The 26,027-nt window shown below is 38.4% G+C and overlaps 1 protein-coding gene across 1 annotated transcript; it reads left to right on the forward strand.

Moving 5' to 3' along the window:
- The first annotated feature begins 254 nt into the window (after positions 1-254).
- On the forward strand, positions 255-1,190 carry LOC142150699 (olfactory receptor 1E16-like). The gene has a single exon (XM_075205896.1). The coding sequence runs from the start codon at positions 255-257 to the stop codon at positions 1,188-1,190; it is 936 nt and encodes a 311-aa protein (XP_075061997.1).
- The last annotated feature ends 24,837 nt before the right edge of the window (positions 1,191-26,027 follow it).

A 26,027-nucleotide genomic window follows, 5' to 3' on the forward strand; every position in this document is an offset into this window, starting at 1 on the left:
AATAGAACCAACTGAGGAAGTGGGATAATGTGTTTGGCCTGAACTAGAACACATCTATATATAGAATGTATAGTAAAATCTTTATTGCTAAATATTAGCAGCATTTATAGTCAAACAAGTAATTTTCTATAATAATCAGGTTGCTGGTTTATAAGCCTTTTGATCTCTATGCACAATAGCAATATGTTTCACTAAATTGTTTACCCTTCTTATCCAATAACCAAAACTAAAACATCTTTCTCTATGTAGACAAGATGGATAATTGTACAAAGAATACAATGAAAGAATTCCATCTTTTAGCATTCCCCACCTCTACCACTGGAAACATGGTACTTTTTCTTGGGATATTATTGCTGTATCTGATGACAGTCATTGGAAATCTGATCATTATCACACTTGTATGTCTAGTGTCCCAGTTGCACACTCCCATGTATTTCTTCCTGTGTAATCTCTCCACTGCAGATATCGCCTATGTCTCAGTTACTCTCCCAAAACTACTGTCCATCCTTATAACACAAGACCACAAGATCTCATTTCATGGCTGTATTACTCAGCTATATTTCTTTTTATTGTGTGGACAAGCTGACATATTTATCCTGACCTGCATGGCATATGACCGCTATGTGGCAATATGTAAGCCCTTGCGGTACTCAATGATCATGAGAATAAACGTGCTTGTTGTAATGTCTGCTTTCTCCTGGCTCATTGGCATCTGGAACTCCTTGGTTCATGCAATGGTGGCATCTTCATTATCTTTCTGCCATTCAGATGCAATTGACCATTTTTTCTGTGACCTGAAAACTCTGAGCATGCTCTCCGCTAGTGACTCTACCAACAGAGACATTTTAACAACTGTAGAAAGTGTATTCATTGGATGTGTGCCTTTTTTACTCATTGTCATCTCTTATGTGTACATCATTTTAACAATATTGAAGATCCGATCTTCAACGGGACGTCTTAAAGCGTTCTCCAGCTGCACCTCCCATCTCACCACTGTAATATTATACTATGGACCAATCATTTTTTTGTACATGAAACCAGAGAAAGACAGCTCTAGAGAAGATGACAAAGTGCTCTCAATAATATACACAGCCGTGGTCCCAATGTTAAACCCATTGGTATATAGTCTGAGGAACAAGGAGGTGTTGGGAGCTACTGCAAAAATAAAACAATATATGAAGAACATTTAAATACATGTGATGAATCATTATTATTAAATAAAGTTGTGCATTTGTTAAAATCTGTTGGGTCTTTGATACTTCAAAATATACTTATAATTATCATTATTAAGCCTTTGATTTGCTTGTTAGTGAAAAAAAAACCACTATGGCATCAACAAAATTGAGTCTCAATGATCAGATTGAGTAAATGGTGCGGCATTACTCTGGATTTAGAGGATAATACATGTTATCTTCTAACATGTATTTGATTAGTTTAACTGTGGATAACTCTGGATATTCCACGACCTAAACAAGAAAAAAATTAAAACGCCATTCACAGCAACACAGGAACAAACAACACCATCCTTAATTGTTAATGAAAATACACCTATTTATTTGTTTGAATTCATTAGATTTTACAAACTGTACAAATACAGAGGGCACTAAACCAATATTTGGCACAACACAACTTCATTGATGGAATGCACATTGACAATTGAAGAAAAAACTTCACATTACATTGTGCGTTTCCCAAAGTGTAATGTTGACGTTGTCTTCAGAGCATTTATCAAACAAAATTTGGCATAACTGACAGAATTGTAAAACAAATGTCAGATTAATTAAAAGTACTCAGGGCATAGTGTTCTTTTTTATCATTATACATAACCAGACCCAATATTCACTTGCTCTGAACTGTTACAAAATATCCTTTTACGGAGTACAATTGGACACACGCTCCTCCACATGACTATGAATGTCTATCCATTTCGCTCCACAAAGTGATTTAATGGTGCCAAACATGTTAACGAGACTATCATCACTATCATCAAAGCTCCTATTAGAATTGGCATTTGTAATTTCCGGCTCACATTTCCGTTCACAGTTGCATTCACCAATCATGTTCAAGGTTCACCATCTGCATTGAGTGAGAACACTACTTGCAGCATGCACTGAACATATGAAAGGAAAGCGTACAGAATCAGAAAAGAACAATGAGGTATTGAAAATTAGAGATGTTATAAATTTTGGTGTATGGTTTGGAATGCAGAAGTCATCTACATTAAGTAGGATGGACAATCCCCCCTCTTAGAACGAGATTGCTAGAATATAGGTGGAATATAATAAAAAATAATCCAGTCCCACACTGTCTCCAGACACTTTAATGTTTTTCGTGTTAGCAATACTGAAGACTTTAGAAATTAAGCAAGTTAATATTGCAAGAAGTGGGGGGGGGGGGTCAATTTAAAAAATTATATATCAGGGAGACTTTCAGGATTTATAGCTTAGGGACATTGGCTCCAGAGAGTCTTACTAAACTTCTAGATTTGAAGGAATTATATTAAGAATTGAAATGTATAGAACAGAAAGTCGATCATTAAGGAATTTTATTTTTAACAGTTTTCTATATTTATCCTTTAAGAAATGTTGTTAATAATTATGGGATTTTGATATTGCCCCCTTCTACTTCTGTGGTGCATTATGGAAGTGCATAATGGAAGTGTAATGAAGGGACACGGTTTGCTATTTTTATATGTGTTTGTTAATATTTTATTATGTGTTTTTAAATGAACCGTTTAAGGGGCGCACGCAGGATTGTTAGGGGGGGGGGTTTCCCCCCCCACCCCAAGAAGAAAAAAAAGAAAGAAAAACGCGCAGCAGCTCCGTTTCAACAGCACTGTACTATGCAGCAGCCACGGCGCTGTCTAAGAAGCGTCTTCTTTGACAGTGCCGCTATGTGGGGCACTTCAATAGCGGAGGAGAGGGACGAGACCCAGAAACCCCCTCTGCGTGCGCCACTGAGTTATTCTCTGTAGATGATGGTTAATGTTTGAACAATTTAGATTAGATGTTTTGTATTTAAATATCCCTCCTCTTCCCCACACAGTCACACCTCTAATATAGTCATAATAATATGGGGAAACATGTCATCGGTACATGGTGTTACATTTTGTTACAGGTAATTTCCCTCTGCACACCAGAAGGGAGCCACTTGATATCAGGATCTCCTAAAGCCTAATAACATAGGACTCTCAGGGCTAGATTTACTAAGCTGCGGGTTTGAAAAAGTGGGGATGTTGCCTATAGCAACCAATCAAATTCTAGCTGTCATTTTGTAGAAGGCACTAAATAAATGAAAGCTAGAATCTGATTGGTTGCTATAGGCAACATCCCCACTTTTTCAAACCCGCAGCTTAGTAAATCTAGCCCTAACTGTCTGTTGGAAAGCCATTTATTGCGCTTATGGAAACTTTTTACTCCAGACCTAAAATGAAACCGTTCTCACTCATTTTGTTATCAAATCAGATTGAACCCTCCTGCAGATCCATTTGTTTCCCTGCTCAGATCCAGGCAAAGGGGAGCGGTACCTGGACCATCAGACAGAATTGTATGCATCCCCCCAATACTGAATTACATTGGCTGTAAGACCAAAATAAATTCGATTGATGTATCTTTATTCAGATTAACTTACAGGCGGAGAATTAAATTCCATGTCCAGTTTGGACATTGAACGTGGAAACCAAGACTTAAGTACTGCATATATGAAGGAGTGCTGATAAAAGGCTGTAATGATGTCATCAGCCATATATATCTGAGTTATACTGTATATCTGTGAAATAATATATTTTGTCTTCCTGGTTTGAACAGTACAGTAATTGCTTGTTTATGCTATGACAAGAGAGGCTTTAATGCCGAATGCACTTAAACACAATGGGCCTGATTCATTAAGGAAAGTAAAGCAAAAAAAATGAGTAACTTTGAAACTTGGCAAAACCATGTTGTATTAGAGCAGGAGGTAAATTTAAAATGTGAGGACAAATTTATAATTGGGGTAGAGCATGATCTAGATCAACTTTTAATGTTAGTGTTAAAATAAAGCTATCAAGTATTTGCTTCCTGCATGAAAAAAAAAGCATTTTCCTTATGTGCAAAATAATAAAAACTAATTTGCACCCTTTGCATTGCAACATGGTTTTGCCAAGGTGCAAAGTTACTATTTTGCTTTACTTTCCTTAATGGATCAGGCCCAATATGTTTGTGTGTGTGTATGTGTGTATCATTGTACTTACCTATTAAGGGTTAAAATTTTAGTAAGCTTTATGGGCAGCACAGTGGCCTAGTGGTTAGCACTTCGTCTCACAGTACTGGAGTCATAAGTTTGATTCCCAACCATGGCCTTATCTGTGTAGAGTTTGTATGTTCTCCCTGTATTTGCGTTGGTTTCCTCTGGGTGCTCCAGTTTCCTCCCACACTCCAAAGACATACTAGTAGGTTAATTGGCTGCTATCAAAATTGTGAGTGAGTTCTCTGTACAGCGCTGAAGAATTAGTGGCGCTATATAAATAACTAATGATGATGGCATCAGCCAATAGAATTCATAGTGGAAGACCATGGATTCTCTACATAAGTTTGCCTACTTGGATATTCTGCTCCTCTGCTGAACAAAATCCTTAGACCTGTGAAGAGAAGAATCAGTATTAACAGTTGAAACTTATCTTATTGTGTATTCTCATATCTACTCCTATTTTGTGCTTACCTTTTCTTTTCTATTCTCAAGTTATCTAAATTGAGTGCTTCTTTCCTTCTTTTTCTTTTGGCTCCTCCTGTTCTCACCTGCACCTCTATCCCCCTCTTTCATTTTGGGCCCCCTTTCATGTTAGCATCTCCCACCACCCGCCATGCATGCCTTATGGTCGCTCACCTCCCCCCTCCCACTTTTATATTGTGAGTCTCCCATCCATGGCCAATGGGCGTCCTTGTGCCTTCCCACCACTACAATCCTACCCAGCCATATTGGAGCGCCTGGCCGGTACCCTGTACAGCGGTTATCACCGGGTCCCCTTTTCACACACTAGACCGATGAGTTCTTCTGCCCCCTGCCTCAAACCTTCTCCCGACCCTAGATTCCTACCGTTGCTGTACATAGCACGGTGCAGCGTTTTCCCAGCTACCACTGACTGTCTCTTGTGACTGGCAGTGCAGTGCCCTGGAGTGAGCAGACTTGCTGCTGAGCTCCCGGGACAGAAACAGGCCATTATTCATTAGGAGCAGCAGGGATCCCCACCCCTCCTCACCACTCTCCCTGCCTTAGGCAAGATGTTTGTTGTTGTTAGACAGCAGGGGAATATCACATGATTTGATGCACATTGATTCTTTTACCCTAATTTTAAATTTGGGGCAACTTTTAAGCAGTCCATTGAGTTTAGTGGCTTAGACTCAAAAAACTATGGCACCCAGTCATTTAGGTTTGGGGGGGCGGCTACTGCTGCGACTTGAGACAAGTCTTCCATCGCAGCATTAAAGCACTTAGGGTGCTGGATGCCTGTTGCCTCCTAGAAATATATCAGACCCTACTGGTAAGTTTATCCCCGACTACTACCCTTGGTAACCCAAGGATTTGCTTTTTGTCACTTTTAAAGAAGGCACTTTTTTCCTCAAACAAATGCCTGATTAGCTGCTTTCCTCCAAGATTTTTATGGTTTCATAGGGGTTACTGCATTATCCCACCTCCACCCCTACCCCTCCCCCCTCCTTTACTCAGCGACTCTTTGCTAGTGTTGTCTTGTATGTATTCTTTTTAAATGGTGATATTTTAATTTTAATTATTGCCTGATACTAAAACCTCTGAATGGTAAGCAGAAATTTTTATTCCCGACTTACAAATTATTCCCCTCTGTATCAATTGCAGAAAGATCTTCTGGGTAAGGGTAAGTACACAATGGAGCGTTTTCGTCCATTAATCAGGCAAATCAGCTGACCGTTCAGTCGAAAGTCAGGTTAGTGTGTATAGTGACACGATGATTGAAAGTCATTTCAAAGTGTCGATTGTTGGCTCATTTGGTTGGTCGTACTGTTTAATATTTTCCGACCAATCCACCTAACGATCATGTAGTGTGAATACGTGTAGTGTGTAACGATCATGTAGTGTGAAACACAGCGCTCTCACACCCCCAGACACTTCAGGTTTTGCCACCACCTATTGAGTACGGGCAATAGAACCCCAATATACTGTCCCACACTGGCACACAGGCTTCTAGTTTCACAAACTAACAAGACCCACACCAGCACACACAGGGTTAACTCTTTACACCTCCAGACTGTTGCACAAATGTAAATGCAAGCACACACAGCTTGTTAATCAAATGTATCAACAAATCACACACTGGCATACCAAGGGTTAAATTGGTCGAGCAATCTGCCTCTTCTAAACAGGCTAATGGATTCGTTAGAGTATCAAGGATGCAACTTATTAAATTATAGATTTAATTTACAAAAATACAGGGCATACAGATAAAAAAAAATAATGAATAACAATTAATAGATTGACATAAGCAAAAACAGTTTAAAATAAAAAGGGTTATATACAGAATAGCACTTACGTGAGTTGCATAATCTGTACCATGGGGAATTGGCTAGGAAGATGGACAGCTTATTAATGTAACTTGATTTCCCCAAAAAGTCTGACAACTTGCCCCTTCAAAACACAGGTTTTTAAGCAAACTCAAATGGGATGGTCTTCACAGTGGCAGTGTTAATGCTAATAGGGAGGCAGGGCTGTCCCCTGGGTGTCACTGTAGTTGGCTCACAAATATTCCCAAAGTTTTGACCTGTGGGAAATTCTTCACAGATATATCCCAGCGACATTACTCCTCCTTCAATAAACCAGTCATAATCTCCCGTACATTTAAATACCAAACATGATGGAATTATGACAATGCGGCATACCTTTTCCAAAGATATGTGATTTTAGCTGTTCCCGGATACCACCCGTAACTGTCATTCACAACCCTGGTGTGATTTCTGCTCCTCAGTATGGAGTCACACCCAGATTTCCCAAAATATGAACTATGACAACATTTTCCTTTGAAGGTCATATTTCTATATACCTGTATAGGCTTTCACAAGCTGCCTACCAGGATCTCCAGCTGTGATCGGCCCCACAAAGTCTATTCAAGTGTCGCAAACAGGCTAGATCTCACCCCGGGAGCTCTTTGACACTGCCCCCAGGTGACACTTCTATCTTCTCACTCTCTGATTTCAAATCTTACACTTTAACTGAACTTATCAATGGATTCCTTTGATATAACATATTTACACTGCAGTTATGATTTTATCCCTTATAAATAACTGCAAGCTCTCTATGTTCACGACAATCTGTAATAAAGGTAAGTTCTCTTCCAGCACCAAGTAAAGTCCCAATTTGCTCCCCTTCTACACTGCTTTAACGCCCTTTGCCCTTTACCGCGACAGGTTCTGTAAAACAGGAGATACAGGATACGGTATGGGCGATACAGGTTTTTGTCCCGTATCTCCTGCAGCAGGGGCATATGAGAGAATGAGTCTCTCCTCTTGCACCACTCTTTGGTCTAACAAGATCTATTATTTCTCCTTCTTTCCCTTTGGGTCTGTACCTGCAGTCTTCTTGGCACAGCAAGCATGAAAAGAGCAATTGCTTGTTGTTCTTCAACAGTATCCATATTACTAACAAAAAATGTTATGTGCCCTTGCGAACGAACGTACACTGTACATGTGCTAACGAATGTATGAAGAAAACGTGCTACCTTCGCTTTTTTATAAGGTTTGGGGTTGTTACTATTGAACATGCTCTGCCCTTTATTTAAATTTCTTGGGGATAGCGTTACATAGACCTCATAAGTGATTTCAGGGTGTACAAAATTCTAATCTTTGCTCAGGACAATATGACTGTGAAAAGTCGCTACTCGGACGGTTGGTCTTTCGTTAATCGTCTAAAACATGACTAGTGTGTATGCATTAATCATCTGAGTAGAAGGTAAAATAGTTGTAGATAACACGCTGGCAGGAAAATTCTTCAGTGTGTACTTAGCCCAAGTCACAGTGCTGGAAGTTGAACTCGTGGATTGATTTTATATATATATATATATATATATATATATATATATATATATATATATAGTACACTGTTGTTGAAATACTGACTTATCTGTTGTTTAGAGGTTGTGTTTTGCAAACTAACACTTAGAAACTCTCCTTTATAATCCTATGTAATAGATGTAGTGTCATTAACGAACCTTTTGTTGAGAATTACTATGTGCTTTCTTTGCATGTTCCATGTTATGTTTTTCTGTGGCCCTAACTGTGCTGGACATGGTTGAGTTGTATTGTTTTAGGTATGGGTCTGTTTATGTGTGAAAGAGCAATCTTTTAGAAGCTTGACTGCTGATAGTCCGTAGTCTAGGAATATGTACTGGACCTAGTGTGACAGGCAGTTGTTTATACCAGACGTGCCCTTTGTGTGTCATGCTGTAAGTGTCAGAGCCCTCAAGTGCAGTTATAAGGATATCTTAATCCGAGTAGAACTCTGGCTCCCTGTACTGATAAGAGATGCCCTAACCTATAATTGAGTGACGCACTCATTGCATTTGTTTACTTTCTGATGAGCTTCTACAAGTTGAAAGTTGGTACCGATTGAAAAAATTTCATAATCTAGTTGTTGTAACAATGGGACACAACACCACCAAAGAAGGAGAGGAATCTAACATTAGATTGTACGCTTAGATTGTATGCTCCTCTGAGCAGGGCCATCTCTCCTCCTGTTTCCACCACTTCTAACTCTGCTCTCCAGCTACTTAGCCCTCCTCCTCGAGGGTCCTCCACCCCACGTCTACTCTCGCTCCCTCCTCCCCCCTGGGGGTCTCCCTGTCTTCCGCGCCCTCCTTCTTGGGCCCCGTCGTTTGCGGATCCTCCCTCCCCCTTCCCTGCCATTTCTAGCTGTGCATTGAGCTTACTGAGTTGCTGTGCTTACTGTTTACTGTACTGTGCTGTCTCCCATTGTATTGTAATTTGTTTGTCTCTGTACGGCGCTGCGGACGCCTTGTGGCGCCTTATAAATAAATATTAATAATAATAATAACAATAATAGTAATAACATGCCCAAAGGGCATGTGAGATTATGAGAAACAGTTATGATCCTGAATATCTGTGGTATGTACTGTGGTATAAGATGACTAGGGATAGTTTCATACCACTGGTTTATTTGACATGATTATTGCATAATATAGAACAACAGAGTCTCAAATCACTTGATGATACAGATAGATTAAGACAGATAACATGTCTTGGAGAATGGAATGTGTCAGTTTTAAAACTAGTATGTGTAGCAGCAAACAGCCATCAGCGCTAGCATATCTGTCACAGTATATAAAAAAGACTGACTTACAGACTGGTTAATAATATGTGTATTTCACCAGGGACTGGGAGCGGGAGTTAAACATGGACATACCTGAGTCAGAATGGGGAGACATATTTCAGCGCACTCAAGCCAGCTCAATTAATATAAGAGTGGTTGAAACACACTACAAAATGTTAACTCGGTGGTACCGCTGCCCCAGTCTATTGGCAAAGATGTTCCCTGGGGTCCCGGATCTCTGCTGGAGGTGTCTAGGAGCTTCGGGCACCCCTTTACATATATGGTGGGAATGCTCGGCAATCAGACCCTTTTGGGATGCAGTTATTCTCATCTCCAAATCAATTGTGGGAACCGAATTACCAAACTGCCCGAGATTTTGGCTACTCAACGACACTAATATGCCAGTCTCTCAATACAAAAAGACCTCGGTAAAATTTCTCAATAGTGCTGCTAAGGCTGTGACCGGTCCACTGGAGATCACCGTTAGCCCCCACTATAAAAGAATGGTTTACACGAATATACTTTTATATGGCAATGGATGAAGTAATTTATTCGGCAGAAGATAGAAATAGAGCGTTCTACGTGCTGTGGTCGAGTTTAAAGACACAGTGTTGTTTGCTCAGTGAAATGTCTGAGGCCCAACTCCCCCCCCCATGCCTTCCCTCCCAGCCTTCCCCTTCTATCTCTATCCCCTATCCCCCTTACTTTCTTTTATTATCTTTTATAAGAAGGATCAAGCAGATATACACCACTTTGGGTGAATCTGCAATTGTTGTTGTGCAACGAAATGCTTGAAGTACCATATTTATGTGTTAATACTGTTGCATACATATGTATATGCTGTTTCACTTCAATAAAAATAGATTATATAAAAATAAAAAAAAAATATATGAATTTTAGAGGAACTGCCAGATAATTATAAGGACAACATCATGGTCTAGCAGTAAAAGTTGTTTGTTGTTGACTGACTTTCCTGATCCTAGGAAAGATTTACCGGTGTGTTGTGAATTTACTAAGACAAAAGGATATGCCCATGAAGCCATCTGGAAGGATTGGAGAGCCTTCTTGCGGGCAGCCCTGTTAAATTCTATGACTATAGATGCAGCTGTTCAAGCTATGGGCATAAGTGGGGAACCTCAAATGACTACTTAGGTAAACTTTGCTAACATACAAACATCTGTAATGAATTAATCATACATTTTCGCCGAAGATGGATTGCCAGAAACTCTTCTCTATTAAACAAAGATCTCAGGAATCTGTTTGCGATTATTGTCAAAGAGCAATTCCTGAGATTAAACTATGGACAGATATTGCGGGTATAGACACTGCCAATAACAAAAGAAGAGTCTAATCTTATAAGTCGTTTAAACATAATAAATGTAACCATAAAATGCTCTAATGCTGTTACGACTCTGCCTATATTTTGTATGTGGCAGTAGTACCTTAAATCCACTAGAGGTGCTGCTGTTCTGCTCCTGAACTTTACACCATGCCTATAGGAGTTAATCTCCTTGCCTGATTAGAACTGCACCTGTCTCACAGCTTCAAATACCTGCCTCAATATGTGCTCTGTGCAGTTCATCGTTTATCCCTGGCTGCTGCTTGTTTCTCCCTGTTCCAGTGTTTGTTCTACTGCTGCTTGATCTCCCGTTGTGACCTTGGCCTGATTACCGGTTTATGCCTATTTGCTTGTGACTCTGAACTCTGCCTGGATACTGGATCCTGCTTGAACTCTTGTAGCCCTGACCTCGGCCTGATTACCGTTTTATACTTGTTTGCTAGTGACCCTGAACTCAGCCTGGACACTGGTTTCTGCTTGAACTTTTGATGCTCAGACCTCTGCCTCTGCCTAGTCACTGCACTCAGCTACTCTGTTTGCTTCCCTGGACAGACTCGTGCATCCTGGCAATAGGGTAACTCTATATTTGTTTCTGCATTTTAACTGTATTTGTCATTTGCTTGGAACCTGTTGCTCTGCGGACTTTCCTGTCATTCATCACACCTGTTCATATTTATGTTTTGGAGTTATACCTGTTTATGCTGCTACCTGAAAATCTTCATACTCCATGAGCTGAATTCTTGTTCATACATTTTGCCTGAATAAAGACATTTGGTTTTTATACTTCTGTTGCTGCTTCCTGAGTTCGCTAGGAATCCTAACAAATGCCCACCATTTAAAAAATTTTCCTAGTTGCTGTTTGTTTTTGTATTCTAGATTTGCCTTCACTGTACCTTAACACAAAGTATTTTATGCTGAATTAAATAAAATGTATTAATGTCCTCTTAAAATATAAAACAGAGCAATTAGTACTAGAATAGTAATGAGTGTGGCATAGTTTTATTTTCATTAACAGTAATATTATATATACACTACAGTGTTCACAATAAATTTAAGAACATAATCTAGTCATAGATGTGCCTTCATTACAAAGTGAGGTTTTTGGACAAGATGATAATGTTACTACTATTTTAGAATATGTTCTGCTAGTGAGAATGAACTGTTTCTTTTGAACACATCATCAAGGTTGTTATTTCTTATGCCAAGAATGCTCTTTATGCTGAGATACTGCCAGCACCCTTAATAAAGCTACATATACTGATTTGTGATAGACATTTTATCAGTTTACCTTAAAATGCAATGCCTGTTTTGTGTGTAATCATAAAGGTCATGTGGTTTTTGTTCTTGGTATATCTATATATATTTTTGTATTTTTTTCAGTCTTGCTAGTTCTGTCTTGGGTTCGAATATTTTAATATCTGTGACCTCCACCCCCACACCATCAATTTTTTTTTATCAGACACCCACCCTATGCTAGTTATGCTGGTGTGGTTTGTAACCTTTTTTACCCAGAGAAGTATTGCAGCAATAAAACCTAAAGTGATTGTTACCACTTTATTTCTTGTCAGGAACAAACATATATATATATATATATATATATATATATATATATATATATATATTCCTGTATCTGAATGAGAATGTAAACTTAAGTATAACTGTAAAACTTATTTTCTGCTGTCAAATACACACATACAATAGCTGATTTAATCTAGAATACAATGCTACACGATGCAAACATAAATAGACAGACAGAGGATGCATACAGTATGGCAATTGTGACACTTTGTCACCTTCTAATAGAGGAAAGAGTGGTGGTTTCCCTGGGAAACCCCAGCCTAAAGGTGCAGAGAGGGTTAAATCTACACACAACACATGCACACGCACACATACACACACCAGGAGAACAGGTGGAGCACCTGGTCTAATCAATTAAGGAGTCAGTCAGTGGGTTTGATCTGTGTGGGGGAGACTGCTGCTAAAAAGTGGCCAGTGGCCAGTGACCAGTTAGAGATCTAACTGTGATAGCCAGAGTTTAAGGCTATGGGACTGATTATTTCTGTGAATGTTTAGTTTGATTGCGGAAGACACTGCCAAGACTGTTTATCCATCCTGACAAGTAAATAAACGTCAAAGTGCTTCAGAAAAACCTGCGTGAAGAGCCATCTGTTTGCACGCTTTTCACAACAGTTGGAAAGTATACAATTGTAGAAACAACAAATGCAAGCCTATCATACACCTACCGACATTTTAAGAAGGAAATATAGCAATTCTAGACTGTTTGCAAATGTATTTGCCTCATAATAGTCCTGTATTGAATCAGTATGTTGATGACCTGTTACTCTTCTCTTATTCTTTTTAATCATCTCTTACAGATACCTTTCAAATTCTTTTTTTTTTTTTTTTACATTTTTATTTATGAGGTAGACAACAAAAATAAGCACATTGGTTACACTGAGCACAATATTATACAAAGTGTCTACAAACATAGAAATATACGGGTAGAGATTACAGATAACCCAAATGTCCCAATGGCATGTATCAAAAACTTCTTGGAATGTTAGCATTTGAGGAACAAGTATATACATAAATGAGCACAGGGACGCAGGTCAGCACCCCTCCCTCCTCACTATATCCAGCTATTCAGAAGACATTTTGTTCAATTGGTGGGTCCCCGACACACATTCGTAGCTCATATCATTCTGTATTATGAAAGCTCTTCCACACTTGTGTACGCAAAGACCTATCAAGCTTTCCCAGGTATTAAAAAAATATTCAACTCTGCTTTCTTTTTGTAATGAGGTTTCAATCCAATCCATACGGAAAACATGGTAGAGTTTTTGTCGAAAAAGTGAGAATGTGGGTGGTTCTTTCTGGGCCCAGACCTGCAGAATGCTCTTCCTTGCTGCCGCTGATATAGCAAGCAATAATTTTCTACAGCCCTTGGTCACCTTAATCTCTGCTGGCAATATTCTGAAGATTGCCCACTCCGGAGAAAGTGGGATATAATTTATTAAATGGGCGAGTGAGTATCTCCAGATCTGGACCCAGAAACGTTTTATATGAGGGCACTCCCAAAAACAATGTGTTAGATCTGCCTGATGCGTTCCACATTTTGGGCACATGTGATTATCTGCCATGCCAATTTGAAAACGTCTAAATGGGGAGAGATAGGCTCCATGGAAGATTTTTATGAACATCTCTGAATAAGGCATAGCTGGGATTAAGCGCATCTGTTTTGACAAGGCTTTCAGAAGAAAATCTGGGGTCATAGAAGGGAATCGTTCCTGCCATTTGGCGATACCTGTCTTAGAATTACTATAATCAAACCAATGACGTAGGATAGAATAATGTTGTGAAATGGCTTGATGTAATGGAACCGGCTTAGACAAAATTGGGTCTAGTGGGTTATCCCAATCTAACGGGGAGAACTTGTTCAAGACAGTTTTAATATAATGTTGACATTGAAAATAAGCCATATTATGGGCACGAATGGGGGGGAATGAAGAAGAGGCTTGATCATGAGACATGGGTTTATGAGATACCTTGTCAATTAGTGGACGAATTGTTGAGATTCCCAATTTTTCCCACAGTGTAAAAGAATAGGAAGCCATGCAGTCTTGAAATTCAGGGTTATGTAGTAATGGGAGGTATAGCAAAGCATGTGGGTTTAATTTGAATTGCCTACAAAGTTGATGCCATAGCTTATAAATAGTAAAGAGGATTGGATTATCACTAATAAAATCCGGTAAATCTTGTTTATGCATGTGAATAAACGCACGGAGGTTTATTCCCGGAAGGAAGTTTTGATCAAGTGTGGTATAGGTATGTGTGGATGTATTATGAATCCAATCTCTAAGATGTCTCAATTGGGCCACTTGGTTGTATTGAGCCACATTTGGTAAATTGAAGCTTCCCCTCTCTCTTGGCTGTTGCAATTTTATGAGTCCAATTCGGGCCTTCTTTGAGTTCCAAATAAATTTACGGAAAATCAAATTGATTTTTGATGAGTCTGAATTTGTTAAAAGTAGAGGGAGTATCTGCAGAGGGTATAATAGTCTCGGAAAAGTGATCATTTTTATTAGATTAGTCGGGCCACCCATAGACAGATTTAATCTACCCCACCCATTTATCTCTCGTTCAGCTTCTAGGATTGTTTTAGTAATATTTGAATGATAGAGTAGATGAATATTTTTCGGGAGACAAATGCCTAAGTATGTCATGGAGGACTTCATCCATACAATAGGGATATCATGTGCCCACATTAGTTTAGTAACATCTTTTGAAAGATACATGGCTGATGATTTTTCAAAATTAACCCTAAAACCAGAGACCTCTCCAAACTTGGACCATTCTCATTTTTAAGCATCTTGCATCCACAGGGCACAAAGTAATCTCAAGATAATTTACAACACTGTCAACCTAAGCTAACATTTTTGGGGCACTGCTTGACACAAGGTCAGTGAATCCTAACACCCATTATCACAGAATCGGAAAACAGGTCAGAACTTTTCTTGGAATGTGTGTGTATTTCACAATTTGCAAAATCCTTGCAACAACTGATATCCTCCACATCACCAGAGAAGGTAATGCATACTCCAGAAACTGAAGTTGCCTTTTACACTTAGCAGAGACACATGCATTAGGCATACCAAATTATAACAAGAAATGTTATTTGTTCTGCAATTATGCAGAAGCATCAGAGGCAGGGGTACACACACACATATACAAAGCCACTGGGTTTCTACAGCTGTCTCTTGGACATTGTGCCCACAGCCTTGCCAATGGTTTTTCGAGCTGTTGCAGTCACTGCAGTTCTAGTTGACAGGGTACAGGACATAGTATTGCAGCATCCACTCAACCACTCATCCACTTTAAACATACCACACACCATTGCTGCAGTACTAAACTCTGTTCAAACCAGGCACATTTCCAGTGCCAGATTTACAATATGTGAACTTGCACTACTGGCACCCAAAAAATGTAACCATAGTTTGGTGCTTCACACTGAATCTTGCTATTATTTTATCTTATGAGAATTCACATTCCCAGAGAATTAGATGAGGAGTATCAGCATTCAGACAAAGGAGAACATGACAAGAGTTTGCATAATAGCAACTAAAACAAGTCTGTGAGCTTGTACATTTGCATTTGGGGTGGTTCATGATTTTAGTGCAATTTAGAGATTGAAGGGTTATCTTGCTGCCTCTGGAAACCCCATATCACATGCACAACAAGTTAAAGAACTAATTGATGCAATCCAGTTACCAAAACAAGTAGCTGTGATTAATTGTCAGGCACATAACTTGCAAGAGGACCCTATTTCCCTTGGGAATAAGAAAGCCAATAAGGCAGCTAAACAGGCTGCCATTATGAGCCATGATCAAGATTAAATGAATGTAAAACTGACTGCATTTCAAATAATTGATGAAAATATCTAATAGACATGCAAGAGTTTTATACCTCACAGGTAGTGGCCAGTTGGAGGTTGAAGGGATGCGTGCTAGATACCAATGATATGTGGAAAGATGGACAAGGTAGGCCGGTGACTCCAAAATCAATTCTGCCAGCGCTAGCTGAGGCAGCACATGGAATAACCCATGTTGGAACAGAAGGTATGTGTGGAACGATTAGCAATTACTGGTACGCACCCGGATTCTCATCCCATGCAGAAAAGAAAACACAGTAGTACCTCATCTGTATGAGAATGAACCCGGGTAATGCAATACTGACAGAGCCATCACATATCCATCCCACAACAGGCACATTCCAGAGACTGCAGATGGATTTCATACAAATGCCAAAGGTCAGAAGTTTACAATATGTATTGACTTGCATAAATGTATTCTCTGGTTGGCCACAGCATGCGCGGCTGCAATAGTAGCTAAGAAAATAGTGCAAGAGTTTGTGCCAAAGTTTGGTATTCCACAGATAATAGAGAGTGATAGGGGAACACACTTCACAAGAAAAGTATTCTAAGCTATGTGTGAACATAAAGAATAAGTTAGCTAAAGTGGCAATAGAGAATGGCATGAGTTGGCTAGAAACTTTTCCGCTGGCATTGGGGCTGGGGTCTGCACACAACCCCAAAGCCAACACTAAATCTCTCACCATATCAACTCCTGTTTGGACTACTTTCCAATATCGTGTGCAGACTGCAAATGGACAGATCTATAGTGCACGATACAACCACTCATTGTGTGATAAAGCTTTCATTGAATTTACAGTCACTCCAAAAGGAACAAGTAAAACTGCTGAAAGGATTACCTGATGGACCGTGCCATACAGTGCTGCCAGGAGATTTTGTGATAATTAGAAACTTTTTACATTCTGGTTGTCTTGTAGATTGATGGTAAGAGCCATTTCAAGTGTTTTTAATAATGACCACTTCCCTAAAAGTCACTAAAATGGACAATTGGATACATGCTTCCCACTGTAAGAAGGTACCCGACCTGGCCAAGACCTCAACTACTGAAGTGAGTAAAGACGCAGAACCAGAAATCAACCTTACCAACCTGTAGTCTGAAGAAGAAGATGGGGTTGTTCGGGGCTCCAATACACACTCGTCACCCGAAGAAGAAGAAGGAGAAGAAGAGGAAATCGACGTTGGATCATTCATGCCTTGAGTACCTGGAAGTGGACGTTGTCCTGGTAACAGGATTAGCCATAACACCTTATATATATTAGGACATGTAGAGGGCTATAAAAGTGGTGTGTGAGTTAAGGTCAATGTACGGAAGACTCCTACAGGTAGTAATAAGGTACCCATGTCAGGTTCTACTGACACTTTACGAAAAAGCAATCCCACTTCCAACACAACAATACTGGACATATGGAGTAAGTTGATTATTAATGGGGAAACTGAAGTCACAAAGGAATTAGCCACACCTGTTATTATGGCCATAGCAGAGTTTTTTTCACAAACAGTCTTATGTGTGAATGAAACATTTCTCAAGGGACACCTAAAAATAATTTGACAAACTCACAATAATAGGGTTATGGTTTATTTTTAAACAATGGAGGCATTTAAAGTCTCTGGAAATTGTGTGCTCTTATTTTAATATAATATTGGAATCCTGTATTGTATTACACACAGGAGAGAAGGGAACTAAAGTATAAATAGCACATAACCTGATAGTAATATAAGATCTCCTAGCAAGGGTCACTGCAAAAATAGTTAAAACAGTTGATCAAGTTAGAAAGACCCAACCTAGAAAATTAAGAGAAATTCTTTCAGAAGACAGGTGTTTTTGTGGTGGATTGTTTGAAATGAAGTCATGTACCAAGACAAAAAGATAATGTAGGACTGATACCTATTCCTATAGACCCGAAATGGATAAATTGAAACAGTTTGTGTGGGAATTACACTTTAGAACAATTTAATAGGACTAGGACTTAAGGCTTAAAGTTGGGAAAATATTGTCTGTATCAAAATAAAATACCACAGCATGTTTTAATAAGAGAGCATGGTATCATTATTCAGATACCTAGTCTAGATACCAGAATCATAGTACCTGGTATCACAGGTCTACTCAGTTTGTAGACAAATGTTGCAGGTAGAGCCACTACAAGGTATTACCAGCAGAACCATGATTACCACCATGGAATATACTAACATCTGTATGAAAAACATTGATGTTTGTCAAGATGGTATAGATAGCAAATTCTTTTTGTAATGCTTTGTTTCAGGGAACCTTCTGGTCGTTGCTAGATGAACCTTTTACCTTACCTAAAGGGCTGTACTGTAACTGCTGAAGATGTTCATACAACTGGTTACCTCTAAGCTATTTTGGTATGTTTTATCGGGGCTCTGGTACTTGATGCAGTAATTGTGGACTATGAGGAGAAGAAAAGATGGATGAGATTATGCACTTGAAGGATACTTTTGCTAGAGAACATAATTATACAAGTGTGATACCAGACTCCTGGTTTAAGCGGTTAGATCTTTCAACCTGGTTCTCAGGAAAACGAGACTGATTTGTCAAGATAATGCACACCGTAGGAAAACTAATCATTAGTATTTGTAGTTATAATAGTAATATATGTAGTTGGAGGATGTGGAGTTCAGATTATAAATGTATGCTGAACAGATTTTCTGAAGGTAATCTGGACATCTATTAAAACTAAAGATCCTGAGGTTTAGAAATCTTTAGTGGGTGAAGCTGTTAAAGCAATTATAATATTGGAAGACATTTGATATCTGAAGCTAATAACTAACAATATAATAAGTGTGCTTTTGCATAGCTATTAAATTAGATACAATATACAATAAGGCATTTGTATTAGAAATCAATATCTATAATATAAAAGCCTAGTGGCGTGTGTTAGTCTGTGTGTGTGTGGGGGGAAAAAAAACCCAAGCTGCAGAGTCACCTGCTGGGCGGAGTTATACACTGACCTACTAAATTCTTAATGTGTGTGGGGAAAAAAACTCAGAAAGGGCTGAAATTTGGTATACTAAGATGTTTTTAATTTGTTAATTTAATTTGTTAATTGTTAAAAGTGTTTATAAAGATTTTAAAAAAATATTTATATATTTCTTGAAGGAGAAGTGACAGTTGGGAGTGGTTGGTGGTTGCCGGGGGTGACAGAGCGAGAGGAGTGTGATACTCAGGACCGCTGAGAGAGATCCCTGTGTCTGGATAGACATGTTGGATAGATGTGGCGATAAAGATGAAGGATGAGGTGATGGAGAAAAATGATGAGGTGGTGACATGTGGACAAAACCACGTTAAAAAGGGCGCTTGCATCGGGAAGTAACGCTCTTCCCCTGAGGAGGCCTGGCCTAGCCCCAAATGCATGACAAGAACCTTTTTAACACCTTAAGTAGCTTGATTTGACTAGAATGCATGAGTATCATGCACGGGTTAACTTGTAAATGTATATGTATCAAAGTGTATTAGAATTAAGGATGACACTGTATATACTAGAAGCTGACATTCACAGCTTAACCAGCAAGTTATTATCAAGATTTTATGTACTAAGTATTATGCTGAGCTATAATCCATTTAGCAACTTGAGGGACTGCTTTCTGAGTATCTGATCTGTATGGACATTTTGATAGGGACAAGGGCTGACACAATGAAAATAGCTTTCAGTATGCTTATACTCAAATCAAGCAAGACGAGTTATTATTTGAATTTTAAATGGAATCAACCAATGAAGATCAAGCACCAGGGTGTAACTGATGCATCTAGACTATGAGAATAGAAGGATTCTCCTTTAAGAGATGATATCTTGTGTTTTCTTAGAAATGGGAATGTACGTGTTAGAATATCATGAATATGTAATTAGTTGTGTAACTTGTAACCCATAAATATCAAGTGTGAAGAATGTACTAGGAAGCTTTGGGACTGAAGCCAACAAGAGATGTATACTCTGATTTTGTAATATGGATGTTTTACTTGCTGTTGTTATTTATCTTTTATTTGAAAGTAAACCTTCATTACTTCATACTTCATTTCTGGACATTCAGTTTATTCAACCTTATTAGTGTGAACCGACATGAATATGATCAAATGTGCTCGGACCAGCAAGAACATGGTCAAACCTATTCAACTTTCTCGATCTCTGCTCATTTTTTTTAACTGATAGAAAATTCAAGAGAAGCTATTGAATTTTCAAATTTTTGTACCTGCTCCTTGAACCTGTTCAAGAAATGATAAGTAGCCGGTTCGAGCACCTCTACCTTTGATGAAAGCTTCACATACAAAAGTGCAACCAAGACTTGGCATTTTTGCATTAAATTACAAATTTTCCACTAGAAAATATGCACTTATTATATGTCAACTAGCAATAAACCAGTTATGATGGCCAGGCATTCTATTTTGCTGCAGGACATGTGCTTTAAAAAATGTTAAAAATATGTAGCAACCTATTATTTTTTTTATCTATACTTATATGAATATGCAAATATGTCATCATTAGTGTTGCTTGCTTCATTACCATTGGCACAAGCATTGCTTCTTTTCTTGTACAATATACCTAGCAGTTTAGCAGTGTGTGGTTGTCTGAGCATATTTTACTTTTTTTTTTATTTTTATCCTCATTTGACCACATTTTTCTCTTAGTAAATTTTTATTCTCATCCAATCACGTGTGGGCATGGGCCAAGAGTAAATATTCTTTCTTATCATCCCTGTAAGAACAGCTATCACATCACGCTCATCCTCAAACTGCTCTGAAAAGCCACTGGCACTATATTGTAAATTTAGATGTACTTTGTTTTCACCACTGCCAAGGCCTGACATATTGATTCTGATTTAGACTTAAACCAAAAATTAAATTACATCATACGTTTGAATTTTCTGTGACTGTAATTTGAGTCAACGTATCTTAAGATATGTCTATCTTTAATTCTACCCTATAGATATGCCTGATGTTTAAAAAGGTGGATCTTCGGTCAAAATTATATCCATCTCTAACAGTTGTGATTGATGTCTCCATGCACTTACTGTACTAAACTTACACATGAAATCCCCTAACATGCTCCTTAAAGTGCAAGGACTGCAAGTGCAAAATACAAGCAACTCAAAATATTAATGCAAGTTGTGTTCATGCACATTGTGATAAGTTTTGTGCAGATTGTATTTTTATGCGTTGCAATTGGACTTGTGTACAACTCTAAATTATCTCTATTGTCCTCAAACAGGAGAGGTGGACTATAGAAATAAAGCTCAGTGTTACAAATGTATTAAGGGAACTATAGAGATTGACAAGTTTCATTACCGGCTGAACATCCAATATGACCTAACCAGTCTATAATTTCATGTGATATCCACCAAACCACCACTTTGGCTTAAGGGAAGTTTTACACATACTTTGAGGGTACTTTTCTTAAGGTAAATCATCATTTTCCATTAAGTAGCAGTCTATAAAAAAAACTTGATTCTGTGGCTTCAATCAAAGGGGATGAAAAGACTGTAATGACAAGTGCAGAAAAAAAGGGATCTGCTGTCTGGTTATTTGTACAGTAGGTCAAGTGGAAAAAAAAAAGTATTATATTTTGCCTGATAAGACGGGATGTAGTCAAAATGGCAAAAATGAAAATGTTGCCATTCAGAATGGCGACATGTTCATTATGTGACCACAGTTAAAATACAAGAAAAAAAAGATATAAGAGATCACAGCACTATTAGTGTTCCTCCCAGTTATAATCATCAATAGATGTTGTATAAAATAGTAATAAAATATATAAAATATTTAAGTAAGTGGATCTCTTCTATGATGTGTTTCTTTTCTTCCAAAATTCTGTTTTCTAATGTCTTCTTATGGTTCAGACTCTTAGCAAGTATTTTCCTCATCGGCTCATACCATCATCATCAGTACTTGCATAAAATTCATCACCCAATATATTCTCCTTTTTAAATTGTCAACAACAGTATTCATCAAACAATTTGTGTATCATTTTAAAGATTTGAGGTTTTTCTACATTTTTGGGAAGTAGTGTCTAGTAAAGATCACTTACAATATTGATGCCAATACTGAACATTCTTACACACTGAAAGGGGGCCAGCATCAGTAGACCATAGCCAGTTTGTAAAAAGGGCTCTGAAGAGACTTTTTTCCTGCCAACATTCAAAAGGACTGTGTCTGATTTCTCATCCTCTATTATCATTGAACAATTAATTATTCTACTATTTCAGCAAGAGAGAGGGTATGAGTTTGATATGTCACAGACCTGGCAAGATATTTGGGTATCTGTTGCAAGCCCAATAACAATGGGCTAATCCTTAACAAGTGAGTGTTGACATCATTGGTGCGATTATTTTTAGTTTTGGATTTTTTTGGTCAGAAGCACCTGCGTGCCAGGAGATATTAAAGAAGCAGTCATTTCATGTGCCACTTTAGCTGACAACTTGTGCACAAGGAACTCTTTGAATTTCTTTACATCTGTGTCCATTGGAAGCAAAGACATTACATTTGTCTTAAACCTGGGATGAAGCATGATTGTCAAATATGCTGCAAACTTTTGTGATTTGACAAAGTGAAGAGAAAACTGGATCCTCAAGGCTAAATATTAAACAGATTTTAACATTTTAATGTAGTCCATCAGCTTCTCTAGCGGCTTCTTCATTTGTAATAGTAAGTATTAGTATTAGTATTAGTATTTAACAAAGCAGAGATAGTGATCTGTTGCGCAATATGATGTGAGCTGAGATAATCGGTTCCTCTTGCAAAGGATTATTTAACAGTCAGTTGTGATTTATAGATTACAACATGAACCATCACTTACAGACCACGCTTATTCTTACATTTTCTCCTCTGTAACAGAGGTTCAGAAAAAGCAACAATTCATTTTGGGAAAAGGTGGTTGTGTCAGGGTAGTCTATTTTCAGTTGAAACTTTGCAGGACTTGATAATGATGAGTATGACCTTGTTGCAAGTATTATTATTATAATAATAATAATAATAATAATAATTATTATTATTAATATTATTAATAATAATAATATTATTATTTTTATCACCATCCTTTATTTACGAGACATCAACATATTATGTTTCCCGGAACATTGATGGGGTCGCAATGCAAAAATTAGCATACAATGTTATGAAACATAAGGCAAACATGGCCCTGAATAAAGGAGCATACAATCTAAGGGGGGAGATTCAGTTCTAAAAAAAATCTACGCAAGGTGTTTTGGGAACGGTTGCCAGACACCTCGAACTGATTCTCTTTTTGACAGAAATATCACTTATTTTTGCTTGTGCCCATAGAGCTGCGAACAAAAGTGAGCGGAAAATTTTACCATGAATTCCCCCCTGATGTATTGGAATAACAATTGTGGCTCTTGTTGAGGAGGGTGTGTGGCTACTGTAAGACAGAAGCATTTTCAGTGACCAATATTGGCATGTAAGCAATATAAGCATGTAGACAGGTATCTACCAATGTTCCCAATAACTGATGCTGGAATTCCTGATAGAGGATGTTTGTGTTTGTGAGAAACTCCTGGAATATACATATTGCAAATTAAATAACAGAAATAAAGTGCCTAGATGGTCTGGGTTCCTCCCTCTACTTACTTTGGCTTGACAAAGGCTACAGATGCTTGACATATATGTTGACTTGGTTGGGATGAAAACATTTCCACAAGTGAATACGTTATAAGTGTATACGTATAAGTGTATACGTAATTATGTTTTTTGGCCCGGCATGACAATGCGCTTATCTAGTGCATATGGAGGTAAAGGTGGCTGACCTCAATATAATCAATATTATCCACCTTAACTTTTTCAAGTGCAACACATGCACCATCAACCTAATTCTGATTAGCATAATTATCTCCACCATTATCTCCTTTAAGTTTCAGCAAATAAAGAACATTCAAAGCAGCATCTTTCTAAATCATTGGACATCCTCATATATCTAACTGGTTTGAAAATTGGAGAAGGAGGTGCAAGCTGCTATACAATGTCAGACCCAGAAATTGCAAATGTACAACTCATGGACACCAGTAGACTCTCCTCAGGTTTATGTGGAGGCTCAGCTGGTTCTTCAGCCTAAGTGTTCTCCTGTTTCTTTGATTTGCCTGTTTTAGAGGTGATAGACCTATACTAAGAAGAAGATGATGCATGAAAAGTTTTAGATGTACCCTCACTTTGTGTGGGTACACAGACTTACTTCTCTCTAGGTCGATTCCCTGGATGCTCCGGTCCTGGAATGTTTCCTCTAATGCTTAACAGCACGCTGTCCCCTCCTTCCAAGAGAGGGGTAATTCTGTCTACCCACACCCTCAGACCGCCTATTTTTGCCTTTGTTCCTTCACTATTTCCTGAATCTCGGCCACAAGAGTTATGAATGATAGACATTCCCAAAGTTTTGCACGCCTGGACTTTTCTATGTGCTTTTGAACTGTCATCGCATATTCTATTCTACCCATTTGGTTATACAGCATTTATAGTACACTTGGATCATGAGCTGTGCCTGAGATTTGCTATTATCCATTATAATCCATCAATTGGTTTTTTTGACAGCTTCCACTATTGTGGCAACATATGCTCATAGAGCACATGGACTTATGTGTATTTGAATACTGTTTTTGTTCTGTTTACCCTTGTCTTTAACTTCATAGAGTGATAACTCTTTTTTTGTATTTCCATATGATTGTATGCATTGATTCAAACCACTTTGAATACAAATACTTCACATTTAGTTATTCCTTTGTTATTTCAATTACCAGAGGGCATTACTATCATACCATTGCGCCGGGGAATTCATTTTCTTTCCAGAAAGAGGTGTGTATTTATCATTTTAGACTTACGTAAGTACAAATTTTATAAAACTTTAAACGTATGACACTAAAAAACACTGCCCGATGGAAAAACTCTGAATGCATACTCAAATTCCGCAAGTAAAATATATAAATATTCAGTTCATGTAGTTCTTGCGAAAGAAAAAAAGTTTGTTTTTATAGACCAGTGTTATCCTTTAGATTTACCCTCAGTATGATCTGTACCCGCTTAGCCACCTCTGGTTTTCTACTTTCATGTCATCTATTTCACAATGCTTTACTGTTGGCATGACACAGGACTGATGGTAGCGCTCACCTTTCCTTCTCCGGACAAGCGTTTTTCCAGATGCCGCAAACAATCTAAAAAGGGGATTCATCAGAGAAAATGACTTTACCCCAGTCCTCAGTAGTCCAATCCCTGTACCTTTTGCAGACTATCAGTCTGTCCCTGATGTTTTTTCTGGAGAGTAGTGGCTTATTTGCTGGCCTTCTTGACACCAGGCCATCCTCCAAAAGTCTTCACCTCACTGTGCGTGCAGATGCACGCACACCTGCCTGCTGCCATTCCTGAGCAAGCTCTGTACTGGTGGTGCCCTAATCCCGCAGCTGAATCAACTTTAAGAGATGATCCTGGCGCTTGCTGGATGTTCTTAGGCACCCTGAAGCCTTCTTTACAACTATTGAACCTCTCTCCTTGAAGTTCTTGATGATCCAATAAATTATTGATTTTGGTGCAATCTTTCAAGCAGCAATATCCTTGCCTGTGAAGCCCTTTTTGTGCAAAGCAATGATGACTGCATGTGTTTCTTTGCAGATAACCATGGTTAACAGAGGAAGAACAATGATTTCAAGCACCACCCTCCTTTTAAAGCTTTCAGTCTTTTATTCTAACTCAATCAGCATGACAAAGTGATCTCCAGCCTTGTCCTGGTCAACACTCTCACCTGTGTTACTCATAGAATCACCGACTTGATGTCAGCGGGTCCTTTTGTGGCAGGGCTGAAATGCAGTGGACATGTTGTTTTGGGGATAAAGTTCATTGTCATGGCAAAGAGGGACTTTGAAATTAATTGCAAATCATCTGATCACTCTTCATGACATTCTGGGACATTCTGGGGTATATACAAA

Source organism: Mixophyes fleayi, chromosome 4, assembly GCF_038048845.1.
Source record: "Mixophyes fleayi isolate aMixFle1 chromosome 4, aMixFle1.hap1, whole genome shotgun sequence".
Classification (NCBI taxonomy): domain Eukaryota; kingdom Metazoa; phylum Chordata; class Amphibia; order Anura; family Limnodynastidae; genus Mixophyes; species Mixophyes fleayi.

Bases quoted from the DNA above. Each gene is read 5' to 3' on its own strand.
- LOC142150699 (XM_075205896.1), top strand. From the start codon at position 255: ATGGATAATTGTACAAAGAATACAATGAAAGAATTCCATCTTTTAGCA.